General features: G+C 40.2%; 1 protein-coding gene across 1 annotated transcript in view; it reads left to right on the top strand.

Annotated features, from left to right (window-relative positions):
- Window positions 1-16,670, top strand: part of itfg1 (integrin alpha FG-GAP repeat containing 1) — a 143,752-nt gene that overhangs the window by 104,760 nt on the left and 22,322 nt on the right. The window contains exons 13-14 of the mRNA XM_057346366.1: window positions 8,295-8,338; window positions 15,275-15,353. Coding sequence (XP_057202349.1) covers window positions 8,295-8,338; window positions 15,275-15,353 — 123 coding nt within the window. The remainder of the gene's footprint in view (window positions 1-8,294; window positions 8,339-15,274; window positions 15,354-16,670) is intronic.

Here is a 16,670-nt window from a genome sequence, read left to right as displayed (position 1 = left end):
CAGGACAAGTATTCATTCTGTCATGTGGCCTGGAACACTCACACTGGCCCTGGGCTAATCCATCTGTCCTTATTGTTGAGCTTTGCCTTTATAAACAGAGATATTCCATTGCATACTGCATTTGCTTTAAAGTGAATCAGACAACAGTATGTTTCTTAACGTACAGGTCAGTAACTTAGTGCCATACTTATTTGGGCTCCCATCCCGAGTTCTTTCTTGTGCTGTTTACCTGCGTTGGCCCAGCGAGTATGCCATAGTGGTCACAGAGCTGCTGGGTTCTGACATTTGGAGAGCTGACATTTTCAGAGCCAAATTCACTATAAAGTAGCCATGATGCCATTTATTCCTGCCCCGCTGCGTTTTAATTAAAGGGGAGAGAGCGATCTTTCTCTTTCGCTCCCTTTCTCGCTTCACCTCCTCTGGCTCGAACACACAGATTAGCTTCCTCAATGTAACAGTATGCGAGGATCATTCTATCAGTGTCAGATTAAAAAGCATGAAAATGACCCAGAGTCACTAAATCTCTCATTCACCTGCTTATTAGTGTGCTCTCTTTTTCGTTTTCTTGCAGATCTAGTGTTTAATGAGCGTGTTGTGAGCTTGAATGTCTTGCTCTGAGGAGAGAGGCATTGTGGGTTGTCTTCGGCTGTCACCTCAAGCCTAAATGCATAATTAAAATTTAAATTCTGTTTTCTTTTCATATGTATTCACCCTCATGTCAAAACCTGTATTTGATTCTTTCTTCGGTGGAACACTAAAGAACCAATGAGAAATTTTGAGAAATGTGTCAGTGGTTTTGTGTCCACACAATGGAAGTCAATGGGGGCCAGCGTTGTTTGATGACCAGCGTTCTTCAGAATATCTTCTTTTGTGTTACGTAGAAGAAAGAAAGTCATACAATACAAAAGCGAACTGTCCGTTTAAGCATCAGTGTGCATGCAGTAAAGATAAGTATTTAGATGCACCAGGTCAAAGTTTGGACACCATTGGAATAAAAGCAGAAACCATAACGTCCAAGATCTTTTCAGTCTGAAATTGCTCTCAGGTGTTGTGTTCTTCAGACAGTCTAATGGCCTCAAAAGACGCATCAGACTGAAATATGTTCCAGTGACAGCCCAAATTATAAAACTTCTCTGTATTTACCAGCGAGAGCCCAGAACTTTCCCCTGTGAAGTCAAGACCCACCTCACTCTCCACTGTCCACTGAGGCATGGTACTGTAGGTGATGTACTGTACGCCAGTGCACTATATCAACCTGCCTCGAGAGGAATTGTGGTTATGTACGCCACATCCTAATGCAATTATCTTCCGACTGCATGGTTTATATATGGCTGGGGATGCCCTCAGTTATTTCTCATATCATCCTCAGAGGAGTAAATAAACAGTTTAGCTCCATTCCATGCTGCCAAGTCCTCAAGGCCATATGTAAAAAAACAAGGCTTTCATAAATCTGAAGCCTAACATGAAACGAATTAGAGCGTTATCGCAGACTTGTTATACGTGAAGCTGTAATGTTTTCACTCGCTCTACATTTGTATCTTGGTATCTGTGTGGCTTTTATCTCGTGCCATATGTATTCCACGCCCACTTGCCCCTTTTTAATCAATCTCATAAATGCTCACGCACAAGCACGTGTATGCCCCCCATGCCTTGCCTCTGGGCTACAACTAAATACAAGACGCAGAAAGAAGTCAGTATAAACGGATAGAGAGAGAGTGAAGGGGTGTACGGCAGGTGGTGTAATTTCCTTTGATTGCATGGCCTGAACACACACAGACTCGGGTTGGAGTGTGTGTTATGATGTGTACGGGTGAATCGGTGTGTGTTTGCTATAGGCTGAGGGGAAGAACTATGGCAGCTGATTGCATTCCCGTTCACTTATTAGAATGCAGATGAGCTCCAATGAGGAACATCTGCACGCTTTGTTCAGTTTGCTACATGTTCCTTCCGTTCTGCAATCTGTCATTCTTAAAACCAAACCCCTCCACACACACATTAAAGTGGCCATAACTCAGACAGTTTCTGCATATCTCATGTTAATCTTGAGTACTTACAGAATAGTATCGCACCCTTCAAATATCCATAGAGTCTTTAGTTTGATCACAGTTATAAAAGACAGAGACAGCTGTATGATTACTTCCGAAAACATACAACACGTGCAGGGGGATGGGGGGGTGGAACTAAAGCATGTACACCCATTGCCAACAAAACATATGACTCAGTTTCACTTACCGCGTGCTGTTCATGTCTGGCCTCTTTTAGAGCTGGGGCCGCGCCATCTATCAGTTTCAAATAATCTCCAAATCCAGCGTTATATCCACAGTTTATATAACATCCATCACTAAAATGCCGTGAACAAACAAAAAACCTCAACTTGTCTCACTATCGCAAGAGTAACGAGCTGCAGCTGCAGACCCACAGCGCAGTCAGTCTTGATGGTAAGCGGGTCTTCCTATCGCTCGTCAGTTGACGCGTGGGCAGGCTATTTCTTTCGCCTTGCCGTGGGCGTGCTTTTCCTCTGCCCAATAAGGGACTAAGAAAAGTTGTTATGAAACGTATTTTCATGTTCGAAAACAACTTTCCGAAACCTATACGAATTCTGGGGGAGTGTATCGAGCACAGAAATACTACGTCATACGTCCAATTCATTTTTTGACAAGTTGACCATGTCAAGCATGAGAAGACAGCACATTTAGCATTGTTAAGAAGGCAGAATGCATGAAACACCGTTGCACATCGCCTTTAAAACTGTACATGGGCACTCATAGAGGGAGGCTATTTACTCATGCTTTTTCTCTCACTCTTTCAGATTCAATGTTATGAATGACTTTGAATGGGTTCCTTTCTGTACTGCCACAGACTCGTTTGTTTCTGTTTGCTTTATTAGACATATATGGTTGAGAGAGAAAGAGAGAATGTAATTTTTTGAGAAGGAATGAGTATCAGAAAATCTTCAAGTTCAGTTTCTTTCTAAAACACTCAGTAAAACAACAATGTTGACCATAGTGTTGTACAAACAATAAAACATTAAAAGAAGAAAAACATGTCTAAAATAAGTACAAAGAAACACATTTATGATCAAACGCTAAAATGATTTAAGATTACTTTTAAACTCACTGAGGGTTGGTGATTTTTTAATATATTGTGGTATTGTTGCAGTCTGAACTGAAACCTGCATTACTCTCATAAGTATCAAGGCTCAATGTCTCCAGAGCATGTACAGTATAACATATTTGAAGAGTTCATAAAAATATTATTGTGCATTCCAGTTAATATTAAATTAATATCAAACTGCAGTTACGTTGTTTTGATTAAGTAACTAACACCATAAAACACAAAAAACATGATAACATAATAAAAAACATCAGTCAAAAAAACATCTGTTTTAAAAGGATTTATCTGTTTTATTTGTATGGGTGTGTAGTTTGTATGTGTTCCTCTGTCCCTTATCGCAAAGTTCTTATCTTATTGTTCTCTTAAATATTAATTTGAATCTATAATTTACTCACTCACATGCCATCCTAGGTATATAGGACTTTCTTTCTGCAGACAGACACAATTTGAGCAATTTTGAAAAAAGTGCAGGCTCTCCCAAGCGTGGTAATAGCATTGAAGAGTGCCCCATTTTTGAAGCTTCAAAAAGCACAAATATCTGTTATAAAGCTAATCCATACATCTCCAGGGGGTTAGTAAATGTCTTCTGAAGCAAAACAATTTTTTTTTAAAAAACGTTAATAATTTGAGTGTATTTAGTCACGATAGATCACATTAGACTTTCAACTTTCCTGTAGCTCGGTGGTTAGAGCATGGCGCTAGCAATGCCAAGGTCATGGATTCGATCCCAGGGATTTACTTAGAAACAAATCTATAGTACTTGTCAAAAAATGCCAAAGAATGTAAGTCGCTTTGGATAAAAGCGTCTGCCAATTGCATAAATGTAAATGTAACAGATGCGAAAACTACACACAGAATTAGCAGCACACTATTCAAATTGTTTCTGAGACATGTGAGAACCAATGAGATTCGTCCTTGAGATAAGTATAGCTAGCTGGCATGCCACCATTACGAATGTTGTTTTCTCATCTTTTAACCCATGGGATTTGTTTTAATATGCATGTACTGTGTGCGCTTTTTGGAGCTGCAAAAATGAGGCATTCTCCAATGTCATTACCAAGATGAAGATTACTCAGACTGTGTCTGGCTGAAGAAAGTCTCATAAACCTAGGATGGCATGACGGTATGTAAATTCATTTGTGGGTAAACTATTCCTTTAAGTGTTTGATTTTCCGTTTGTGGGCTAAACGATTAGGTGACGAGAGTGATGCTGGTTATGTTAATCGCTGTCTGAACTCAGTAGAGACTGAGAGCCAATCATAAAGCTGTCCAGAGAGAATCACTACAGCTCTGTGCTGCTAAGGTAAACCAACTAGCTAATGGATGTAATTTCACAACGCCAGACTTTGATCTATAAACCACCTGATACCACTTTAATGGAGTGGCGAGAATTATTCCAGTTTTATGAAGCTCTACGTCAGTACTCCTCATAGTTCTGTGATGTGTATCTCTGTGTCGAGCGGCTGTTATGAATGACATGAGACACAGTCACTTAGAGCGTCGGTGTAGCATCTGGTTTAGTGGTGTGGAACAGATCAGCAAGGCACATGACCAATTTCACAGCCATCACACCAAAGCTGTTTATGTGACGCCACAAACTCACAGCAGATTCACAGAATCTTCTGCTGTCCTGAGAGCAACAAGCACACTCTCATCGCATAACTGCAAACAGGCTTTAACACAATTTTGATCTGTTGCTTTGGTTGCCACAAGTAAAAAAATCGTTAAATATTTTCAGAAAGAATCATGCCAGACATCCATCTTGGAATGGCATGATCATATTACCTAATAATTTCACAAAGACGTCATCATGATGTATGAAACATCCAAAGTTTTTACTGAATTGTTTTTTCAACTGTCCACCTCTTCACTGCGTGTACGCACTGTAATTTCACTCAGTTTGTGGTAGGGCTGTGCAAAAATATCGATACAAAAAACTATCGCAATATTTTTTTTTTCAATAGTCTATCGATAGTGATACCTCTACTATCGATTTTTTTTTTTTTAATCATGTCATATACATGCGGCCAAAAGTAAGTGGAAGCGAGCATGGCAAAAAATATAAGAACACTTCGAGCTCTCAGACCTGATGTGTGCAGGGGCATAGCCAGAACTTTTATTTAGAGGTGGCCAGGTAAGACCCAGTGATTTTATTAAGGTGACCAAAAAATCAGAAACAGAAATTCTTCATTACACATAGTTTGCTGGTCAAAAACATACACAACGAACGTAAAGTAAACAATTTATTTGCAATGCTTTCATGTGCTAACATTATTTTAAAATAATTTGCTAGCTATCTATTGCAGTAAGTTAGCATTTTTTATAGAAAATAAACATTGCAGTACCCCAACTTAAACTTTCGGGAAATGTAATTAATTAATGAAATCCAGTTAAACAAGACTGATTTTACTGACGTGATCCTTCTGCTCGCGAGGAACTTCCATGGTACACAGACAGTACACTGTCACGACGCGGTTAGCAGCTGTTCAGCTATAGCTCTCAGACTGTTTGCGTTAGTGCGTCAGCGTACGACATAATATTAATGCGAGAGTAATGTTCTCGCGTTACTTTCAGTGCATACGCTAAATGATCTGTGCAGAACTCTGTAAATTCCGACACACATCTTACAACAGAGGTGGCCAGATAGGTGGCCATCCATCATTCAGGGGTAGCCGTGGCCACCCATGGCCACCATGTAGCTACGCCCCTGGATGTGTGGTTGTGCTTTAGTTTTCAAAATAAGTCATGAAGTAATGAGTTATATAATATAATGCTGTTTGTAGGCTTCGCAAGTCATGACACAGGTCGCTTAGCTACTGCAGTGCATTAGACAAAAAGTTTATTAAGAAAAGTAACAATGACATTTATTGTGCTTTCACGGATGTGACACCAGCACATTTACAGCACGGATGAATCAGGGGTTTTATACTGCCCATGTTCATTGTTTTAACTGTAATGCACCACAACAGCCAAGTGACTTGCGTGAGCCACCTTATTCCCCTGTGCTACCCACTTGATGGGCGCAATCCACAGTTTTAGAATCCAAACCTCTGATCTAAAGGTCCATGCATCACACATCATGGCCACTCTGTAGAGGTAAGGGATGTTTTTACACTTATCCTTACAGAAACCCCCCGCTGGTGCACAGCATGTTGTATTTCTAGTTCTACGTTTTACATTTTCTATTTAAAGTATTGCAATATATCGCAAGTGTGTATCGTATCGAAATACATAGCAATATATTGTATCGTGACCCATCTATCGTGATATGTAGCGTATCGGGAGGCACTTGCCAATACACAGCCCTAGTTTGTGGTAGATGTCTGATGACATCGCCTTGGCTATGTGATTTTTTTATTCTTCTTGGAGAGGTTTCCAGGATCCTGAAAAGGTGGAGAAAGACAGATGAGCACTGAGCTTTATCTCTATATGAAGGCTTAGACTAAGCCCTGGCAATAAACAAGAGCATTATTAATGCAACGAGTTCACAAAATGTCATTTCATTTCATAAATGTTTAGACGTACTCAGCATTGAACCTTCTGGCTTTTAGTAGTTTTATGCTGCACATATAGAAGTCAACAGGGAAAGGTGGGGGTGCACGGACGTCACACACGCGTACACAAGGACACAGCAGGAGTGTGCCATGACCGTACATATCATAGTCCAGCTCTGTGTGCAAGCCCTGCTGGAAACTTGTCATTAATAGAGACGTTGCTGCAATGTGTACATGCTACTATTTATAGGTATGTGTTTGGGTATTATTATTTTTGTTTCATTCTTTGAACTACTACTAGTATTTCTCCTAAGTTTCAAATAAAAATATTGTTTATATTTGCATTTAATTGCAGAAATAAAAACCAGTGCAGCATGTCAAAATAACAGAAAAGATGTATTTTTGCAGACTTCTGCAAAGAAAACAAGTTCATGCACTTTTAAGGAATACAACAGTAATATTTTTATTTGGGATAAGTTCAAAAATTATTTTTTGTGATATCCTCCATTTTTATCACAGTTTTCATGTGTCTTGTCATGCTGTCAGTCTTTCACATTGTTGTTGGTTGACTTGATCATGTCACTCCTGAGGTTTAATTTTGTTGAAATTCAACAGACACTGGACTGGAATAGCCACAATTGATGAAATGTAAGGCTCTAGAATATAATACATAAAATGGTTCAAATAAAAAAATTCTAAACTGACTGAGGCATTTTGGGATCAGCAGTGACTGATACATGGTGGGGAGGTATGTTTGTTGCCCTCCAGTTAACTCACTGGAGGACAATGAAACCTGCTCTTTATCTTTCTGTTTTTGTCCCTTAACACAAAACTGTTACACCCGACATGGATGAAAAATGAAGTCAGGCCTCATGTCAAACCTCTCTCTCAGCCTTAGAACATTCGTTTTGAAAACCTAAGCCACGTATTCCATTTTGCAATTGTAATAATTTGTGCAGAACATTTGTCTGTCAAACCAAATCTGAAAATTTCTAAAGGACGAGCTTTCGGAATAATTGAAACACTTTCATCATTTGTCCTTCCATCACTTTTACTTTGTCCTTTTCTTGGTTTTCTTTTATATATTTTCCGCTTGCATCATACATATATGTGTGTGCGAATTCATATTTACTTGCTGTTGCTGAGAATCAAGGGAACATTCTGAACTTTCTGTCTTTAAATAGAGCTGTCTGTCACTGCTGGTTGAAAAATCTAATGCAGCATTAGATAAAGACAGATGCAAATGTACACAGATGGTTCTTTGTGTGTCTCTAATGAGCAATTAATGATTTTTTACTTTCCCTTTCATATGCTCGACTCTCTAACGCACAGTCAATTTCAGGCCCGAATAAAGAGAACCTGGCTCATATTTCATGCCATTAGTGGAATTTAATGTTAATTTTAAATATTTAATTTTCTCCTTGCTGAAGGGGTGTGCAGGAGCAGCTTTACTGTGTTGTGTGATATGAGATGGGTGATGGAAGATAGGACAACAAGTATGTAATACTGCCTGTGTTTAGCAGAGTGAAGCGGGATAAAGGAAACCGGACCGCTGATTTGATACAGAACAGCGCACTTAACTTCAGAGTCTGTGACACGCAGCAATCACCTTATCTGAGGACCAGATGTGTGGGACAAAGTTATAATTCTCTCTCTCTCTCTGTTTTTATGTCTTTCTCCCTGTAGTGCTCAGTGGCCTGTGCTCCAATGACTGTCCAGAAAAAGTCAAGGTGAGTTCTGCTCTTTTATCTCTTGCGCAACACTCAACTCAAGCGGGTATGGCATGTGTTTGGCATCCCCAGTCCCACACACAATCTGTGCCATTATACACAAAATTGTACACATTTACACTCCCTTAAGGGGCTGATCAAACAGAACGCGTCTTTTGCTGTTATACGCGGCTCTTTTGAATTGTTTTCAGTTGGTAGGGAGCGTTTTGTGCGCTGGGCGCCTCGCGTTTTTGCTGCCTGCTGCGTCTCGCGATTTTGGCAGAGCGCTCTGAGCGCCTGAAGTTGAAAAAACTCAACTCTGAGCAGAGAAGCGCTTGATGTCATGCGCCTTTTTTCCCATTGTCCAATCGAATGAAAGGAGAGGCGGGCCTTCCTATATGGTGACTGAACTTTACAGTTCCATGTAATGTCTGCAGACTGCAATGTTGAAGGAGAAACTTGTGTTGGCTAATGTGGGTTAACCGAGCAAGGTCAGAGCAAGCGCCCTCTGCTTGTACCTTTTTAAAGTTTCTGATAATATGACGGTTAACAGCAACTAGAGCGCTTGTGCTATAATCTTTGACTGACAGGACAGCTGTTTCGGTGGTTACCTACCAACATAAAATAAAACTGCGCGCTGGTCTTTTCAAAGAGTCAACCAAAAGAGCAGCGCGGCGTGCCTCGCGTTTTCGAACATGAAAAGCATGTTCTGTCTGATCGACCTCTAAAGGTGCAGAGTGTAATTTTTGGAGGATCTATTGACAGAAATGCAATATAATATACATTACTATGTCTTCAGAGATGTATAAAGACCTTATATAAGAAGCATTATGTTTTTATTACCGTAGAATGAGCTATTTCTATTTATATACACTGCGGGTCCTTTTACATGGAATGCACCATGTTGTTTCTACAGTGGCCCTAAACGGACAAATTGCTTTACAGAGCGTGTTTCGTAAGTACGTTATCTCCTTTGGCAAAGAAATAAAAATGTGTTGACATCTTAGTCCTGTGCCAGCCACCGTAGTGCTGCGAAAGTGATGGAGGAGCAGTGGAGTGAGCCATTGGATGAAACAACGTCAGCTCTAGATGCTGCTAAATTTCATACACTGGACCTTTAATTCATTGTGCCTAAAATTGCAGTTCACGCAAAACCATTACCTTTATAAATTTAGTGGGTGCTTTTTTCAAAACCACTTACAGTTCATTGAAGTTTTGTAAAGTTTACCAATTGAAGCCATGATTCTGCATTGCCGGTGCCATGCTGTACGATTTGAGTTACAGGAACTGCCGAATCAACACAGAAATTGTAAAAAGTCTACAGATTCCTTAAAAATGTGAAACCTTATTTTGATTTTCTGTTAGTTCTGTCACTTTATCTTTGGTTCGGTGTCATTGTTGACTTGCTGTTGGAGAACAAATGTGTCACAAAACTGTTGGGGGGTAGAAGCTTTTCATCGCTCATCTCTTTCATGTTCTCACTTTTGTTCTCTCACTCTCTATCTCTTCCTTACACCCTTTCTATTTGTTTTTTGCACATTTGTACCATTCCATATTCATACATTTGATACATTTTTCATTGCTTTTATTGCTTTCTGACCTTCTCTCTTCTCTTCTGTCAGTCCATCCTTCAATCTCCTGCCACTCTGTTTTTCTCCATGTTTTTTTTGTGTATTTTTTGGTATCTATGCTTGAAGATTTGCTGAATCTGCTCACAGGCACCCGGAATATTAGAGATTGTTAGACAGCCAAAAATCTTACAGAGGTGTGTGTGTGTGCTCTTTTGGGGCAACACCCTGAGCTTGACGGTGTCCCAAAGCAATTTATTACCCTGTTTATGCAGGACCCACACACACAGACCTCTGTTTATTAACTGCCATCCCTCGTAATGAAGAGATGGATAATACAGCTTCTGCCCAGCTGCTCATCTTCTACTTCAGACATACACACACACATCATGTCTCATATGTTCTCTAAGTCTCTGATATGCCGAGTAAAGACAGTTTACCCTAAGGGCAGTAGAAGAGCAGAGGGCTCTGTGATTAAATAAGAGCTCTTTAAGATGGGCTGCTTTCCTGTCTCACTCAGATCAGACCCCTAAAATATCTGTTTTACAGCTGTACACTGTACTAATATTCCAGTATCGCAAAAGGAGCATTAGTGAATCCTGGATGAGTGTATATGTCCTAGATTGTAGGCATTTGCATTTGTTCTGTGTTTATGGAATTAAAACTGCATTTGTGGTTAATTTGCAGCGAGTGCAAAGTATTTCATTTAAGTGCAAGCAGGTGCACATAAGGGGCATGTACTCTCTGTCTGCCATTGTTTGACAGGTACAGTATTAAAGTGCCACTTCAAACTCAAAGCATTGGTTTAGACAGACATGTCAAGCAAACACCACTGCTATGGTGGAGCGCCATAGAGTAGCAATGTTGTTCACAATAAGCTGACATTCAGAAAGTATCTTAACATTCCACAAAATTACACACTTCGCCTTAAAAAGACGTCTCTAGAGATTTGACATTTGACCCACTGGAGCACTTACTGTTTTCGAGGCAGATGTCTCTCAAATAATTTATTTCACTTGCTTTCGTTCGTCTCACAGTTTGACGGAAGTCTCACTTCCTTTGGGTTTCTTTGTTTACAGTTCGACTCCGTCCGTAGTTGGAGTCACTCACAGATGTGTTTGTTATTCCCCAACCGCTCTGTGTGATGTATCCATTTATCTCTTTTTTAGCTTCTGTCTGTTGCTTCTCTGCCGTTATAGGCGTCGCTTTGTTTCCTTCGATGCTTTATCTTCCCACGTTTGCGTTGTTTCTCTGTGTTCTCTGGCTTGCTCGATATCAGCCTTGACTCTTACAGTCTAGTCCTTTCATCAGTGAGATTATAAATTATCCACCTGTCCTTGTATGCTTGACATGGCCCAAGGCCTCTCTAGCTGTTGACTATTCCTCAGCCAATCTGAGTTATTGGAGGTTATTTTTTGCCTTGTACTGACTAGTCTTTGAGGTCATGGCAGACATTATGTTTTTTGGTTAAGGGTCGGCTTCCTGTGTGATTAAAGTTTCCAGGGTTCTTTACTTCAGGTGCGAGCAAGATCTTGATAAGAAACTGGTCAATTTTGCTTGATGTGTATTAGGATAGTTTTAGGATAGTTTGTGATTTGACTGATGGATTTAGTATGTTGAATGCTGACCCAACACAATCCTATGGCAATTGTAACTGAAGAGTTAACTCTTTTTGTCAACATTAACACCGACAACCACAAGGGGTTCTTAATGGGTTTGTTGTGTCGTGTCTGCTGTATCCAGTGTGGACAAAATGTAAAATTATAATGGGTTCTCATGCATTCCATTGTCTTTTACCCTATATTCGGTAATGCGTTTAACCGCGGTAATGGATTCGTGCGATGTTGTTATCGCGGGCACTTTCAAATACCGCGAAAATATATAGATCAGCATTTTGATTTTTAGGACGCGTATTTGTTTATTTTTCATCAACCGGATAACAGTACAGTGCGTGCATGCTGCGTAAGAATGCGCACTCTGATCTAAACAATCCCATTCCCCATGTGGAGATGCCTACGTGTGCGCGTGCGTGTGCGCGTGCGTGCGTGCGTGCGTGCGTGCGCGTTGTTGAGCAGAAGACGCGTGCGCACTCTGATGTAAACAGTACCACACGGAGAGGAAGCATGGCGGAAGGAGGAACGCTGCCGACGATTTATCCCCCTTCTAAAAGGGTGAAGTCTGAGGTTTGGAAATATTTTGGGTTAAAAATAAGCCGAGTAATGAAATTTGACAGTGTGGCAGAATAATTATTTTAATTATACGTTGATGGAACGCAATAAAGTCATACACTGTCACAAAGTGCGAGTGAATTTGCTGTTTATAAATGTTTAGCTTGCTATAATAGTTAACACACTGGCTTGGCTTGTTATTCAAACAATAATAATAATAATAATATGAATTGTAGTACTAGCGTTGTACAGACATAAGTATATTTAAAAGCAGTTAACAAAAGTTGTTCTTTTGCAGTTTGCACTTTATTCTGTGTGAATAAACTCACTTTATACATAATTACTGTGTGTTGTTTTATTTATATGTATTTGTATTTAAATGTATGAGGTTCTCTTTATTATTTAAAATAATGTTATCAAGAGGAAAACACTGAAGTTGGTTTATATTTTCAACCTGCATTTCTCAGAGGAATTGAATACTGCGATAATACCGTTTACCGCGACGAAACCTTAATCAATTAATCGCAGCATGGAAATTTGATACCGGTGTTTTGTCGAAGTCTGTTCCCCCTATGTTTCCTCCTATTAGAGTTGTTCCTCATAGCGCCCGCTACGCAAACAGCGTGTAGAGGGCGGGCGCGTGCACGTTCCACTGGTGATTTTCAATTATTTGTTGAAAATACCAGATATTCTCATACCATGAATTATATATATATTCACATTTCCTGTTTTGTATGACTTCTAGCCATTCTTTGGTCTGTTCAGTTTGTTTTAAAATGTATTTTGTAGAACAACGCAAAATGTTGAAAAGCAATATAAAATACGTTTAAATAAATAAGGATGAATTTAAATACATTGTAAAATGGTTAGTTATGTGTATGGTAATTGAAAATCACCAGTGGAACGTGCACGCGCCCGCCCTCTACACGCTGTTTGCGTAGCGGGCGCTATGAGGAACAACGCTGAGGAAACATAGGGGGAACAGACTTCGACAAAACACCGGCACATGCCTAGTCCGTTGTAGACGCGTGTAAAGCCCAGTTTATGGTTCTGCGTCGGACCTACGCAGAGCCGCGTACCCTACGCCGTAGCCTGACGCGCATCTCTCCAAAAATGTAACAACGCGTCAACTCAGCGCGGACCGCAAGCGCTGTGATTGGTCTGTTTGAACCCCTCCCTCAGGTCAAAAAACTCTGCGATAGAGTCATGTTTACTCAAACGCATTTCCGAATGAATTATCTAAGTAAATTATTTGTGCTTCTGTATTTAACATCTCAAATCTGCAACAAAAGTGACTGTTTGCTTGCTACTATCACCGCTAATGCTTCTCAAACAGCTGCTTCTTCTTCGGCTCTTGTCTTGGTTACACAAGCAACACGCGTGTGGACACTGACGCCTAGTGGTCATTGCCTGTCGACGCGGACAATGGCGTAGAAGTACAAATGAAAACCGACACGTAGTTCGACGCAGAAGTAAAAATCGGGCTTAAGAGTTAAAGGGGTCATATGGCGGAAGTACGTGTTTTTCTGTGTTTTTGGTGTGTTATAAATTGCCCATGCATGTATTAGACACGTAAAACTGCACAAATGAAAGTGTGGGAACAAAAGATGCATTCTATCTAAAAGCGAAGCTCAACCAGACTTGCCTGAAACGCCTCGTGTAACCACACCCCGGCGAATATACGTAACTTCGTAACATGATTTGACTAAGACCGCCCAAATCTACACGTAGTTAAGGTGGGCGTAATTGTAAATCTCATTGTATCGTCTGTCAGTACAATTGCTTTGGAACCTGATGTTCCAAATATGGTAAGAGGCGTTACATTTCCGTGAAATGCGTGCAGTATTTGACCAATCACTACGCACTGGTGAACTGGCCAATCATAGCACACCTCGCTTTTCAGAGCGATGAGCTTTGTAAAAAATCAGTTTCAGAGAGGCGGGGCAAAGAGGAGATACAAACATGCACAGTATGTGGAACAACGTTTTTTAAACTTTAAATGGTGTATACACATTGCGTTACATCTAAAACAAACAATAATATTCGTTTTAGCCGTGCAATATGACTCCTTTAAGTCAAAATCATTTTGCGCATTTTTCATCTGTATCTGTGTCTGCCAGGTCATCTCGCTCATTTATGTCAGGTTGGTGCTGAGCGACGGTAAGATTCTGCACCAGGATTTTCTCGCTTCCTGTCAACATTGTCCACTTGCTTATTGTACTGTGGAACATAATTTACAACTTGTGAATCTTTTCACCCCTCCGTACACCTAATCATGTCCCACTGATACATCTGTTTAATAATTTATTCCCATTTCTCCCTGGTATTTGCAGTTGCCTAGATTGTTGTCTGCATATAGAAAAGTATCCATAATTGAGAGGCTGGCATGGGGTAGAGGTGTACTCCATTTTCCCGGTGCTGGCCCATTATTATTGAGAGATTGTTAGGAGAGATCTCTTTTGCTATTCAGGTAACAATGGTCCAATGTTAGAGCATTACAGTAGTAGGTTACCTGTGGTGGTCTGTGTGTGAGGATTTAACAACAGACACTTAAAGGTCCAGTGTATGAAATTTTGCGGCATCTAGTGGTGAGGTTGCGAATTGCAAATGGCTTAAACCACCCCTCCTTTTCGAAGCACTATGGAGGCTGACACAGGACGGAGATGTTGTCACGTCACTTCTTTACCGAAGGAGATAACATATTTACGAAATGTGCTCTGTAGAGCAGATTTTCCGTTTAGGGCTACTGTAGAAACATGGCGATTTCCATGCAAGGGGACCCGTGGTGTATGTAGATAGAAATAGCTCATTCTAAGATAATCAAAACATAACGCTTCCTTATGTAAGGTCTTTATACACCTGAAGACAGTTCTTGCATATCATATTGCATTTCTGATAATAGATCCTCCAAAACTTACACATTGGACCTTTAATCTAAATGTTAAACTGATCATAATCATCATCAGACCCACGCATTACTGACCATCTGATGCATATTACACAGAAAACTGGCAAGAGATTTCTCAGAAAAGCAAGCTTCAGTCTGATTGGCTAGCGTTACTTCATAAAGTTTTTTGTGTACAATTTCCAAACTTGAGCATTCTAAGAACTTAATCAAATAGAACTTAATTTTATAGATTTGGTTTGCAAAAAATCTAGTTTCTAAGGGTACTTTTTGAATTGTTTGCATGTGTTTTTAACCACTTCCGTTTATTCCACAGCCCTTTGGTGTGAACCAGCCCGGTCCTTATGTCATGTACACATCGGTGGACTCGAACGGTTATCTAAAGAACGCGTCTGGTGAGTACACAACTCAGACAAGAATACTGGATGGGAAAGGTGTCACATCTATCTCCCTTCCAGGTACATCATGCCTACTATGCAAGATAAATCATCCTGAGCACACTGCAGCCATCTATATGCAGTAGTACCAAGCATACTGTACCAATACCAAAATGTGACGTGTTTACAGATCACTGATTGGGCAGAGAGAATCATTGCCAGCGTCATTGGATTTGCAACACATGAATACTCATTTTAATACTTAATATTGGCATTTCGTTATATGCTTTATTACAGTAATATAAAGATTGAGACCCTTAACACAATGCTAAATGCTTCATTAGCATACCCTCGTGCGCTGTCGAGTAAACTAAATTATCGTTGTCTGCTCTTTGCTGTAAGATTTCCCAAACTCTCTGGTATTTTTATCAGTATTTTGTTTTGCTGCCATCCGCCATCGATATGATTAGATTAGATTAGATTCAATTTATTGTCATTGCACATGTACAAGGCAACGAAATGTGACCTCTGCATTTAACCCATCCAGAGAGTAGTGAACACACGTACCCCCGGAGCAGTGGGCAGCTATCACTACAGCGCCCGGGGAGCAAGTAGGGGTAAGGTGCCTTGCTCAAGGGCACCTCAGTTGTTACCCGCCGGCCCTGGGAATCGAACCGGCAACCTTCTGGTCATGAGTCCGACTCTCTAACCATTAGTAAGATTTTCTGAGGCGATTGTGGATCTTTAAAGGCCAGTTCCTTGTTTATGACCTCAAAAAATTGCACATGACACGTTCTCCAAATTAAACAGAATTTATATTATCAGATGTAAAAAGGATAACAAAGCTTTGGGTTGTCAGACCGTAATCTCCTCACTCCACCACAAGCCAACAACCCCACAAAATATTTCAAAAACACCCATATTTATTAAGTATGTGAGTCGCTCGTTATCTTCTGAACTCTCCTCTGCTTCCTTGACTCCTTTCCACCAATCACCGTGAAGTCTTTTTCTTAGTTCCTGGTAAAATAACATTTCAAAACGTATATCCTTGGTCAATCGCCCAGGTCTCTGAGGAATGTTCTCCAGGGACAGTTTCTTTTGTGGGGAGTGGTCTCTAGAAAACAGTTCCTGTGGCCGGACAACATACCACTACATTCTTAACATTCTTTTAGTAAAAAGAAAATCCACTTTAATCATCTTAATAACTTGTAATTATTGTTAGCGTTGTTTCTTATCCTATGATTCATTAAAAACATCACCATACTCATTCGATTATACTAAAACTATTGCAGTGAGATTGATTCATAATACATTTTATGTGAAAAACACGTCTTT

Source organism: Triplophysa rosa, linkage group LG1 (assembly GCF_024868665.1).
Source record: "Triplophysa rosa linkage group LG1, Trosa_1v2, whole genome shotgun sequence".
NCBI lineage: Eukaryota > Metazoa > Chordata > Actinopteri > Cypriniformes > Nemacheilidae > Triplophysa > Triplophysa rosa.
This window is presented reverse-complemented; position numbering and strand designations above follow the sequence as displayed.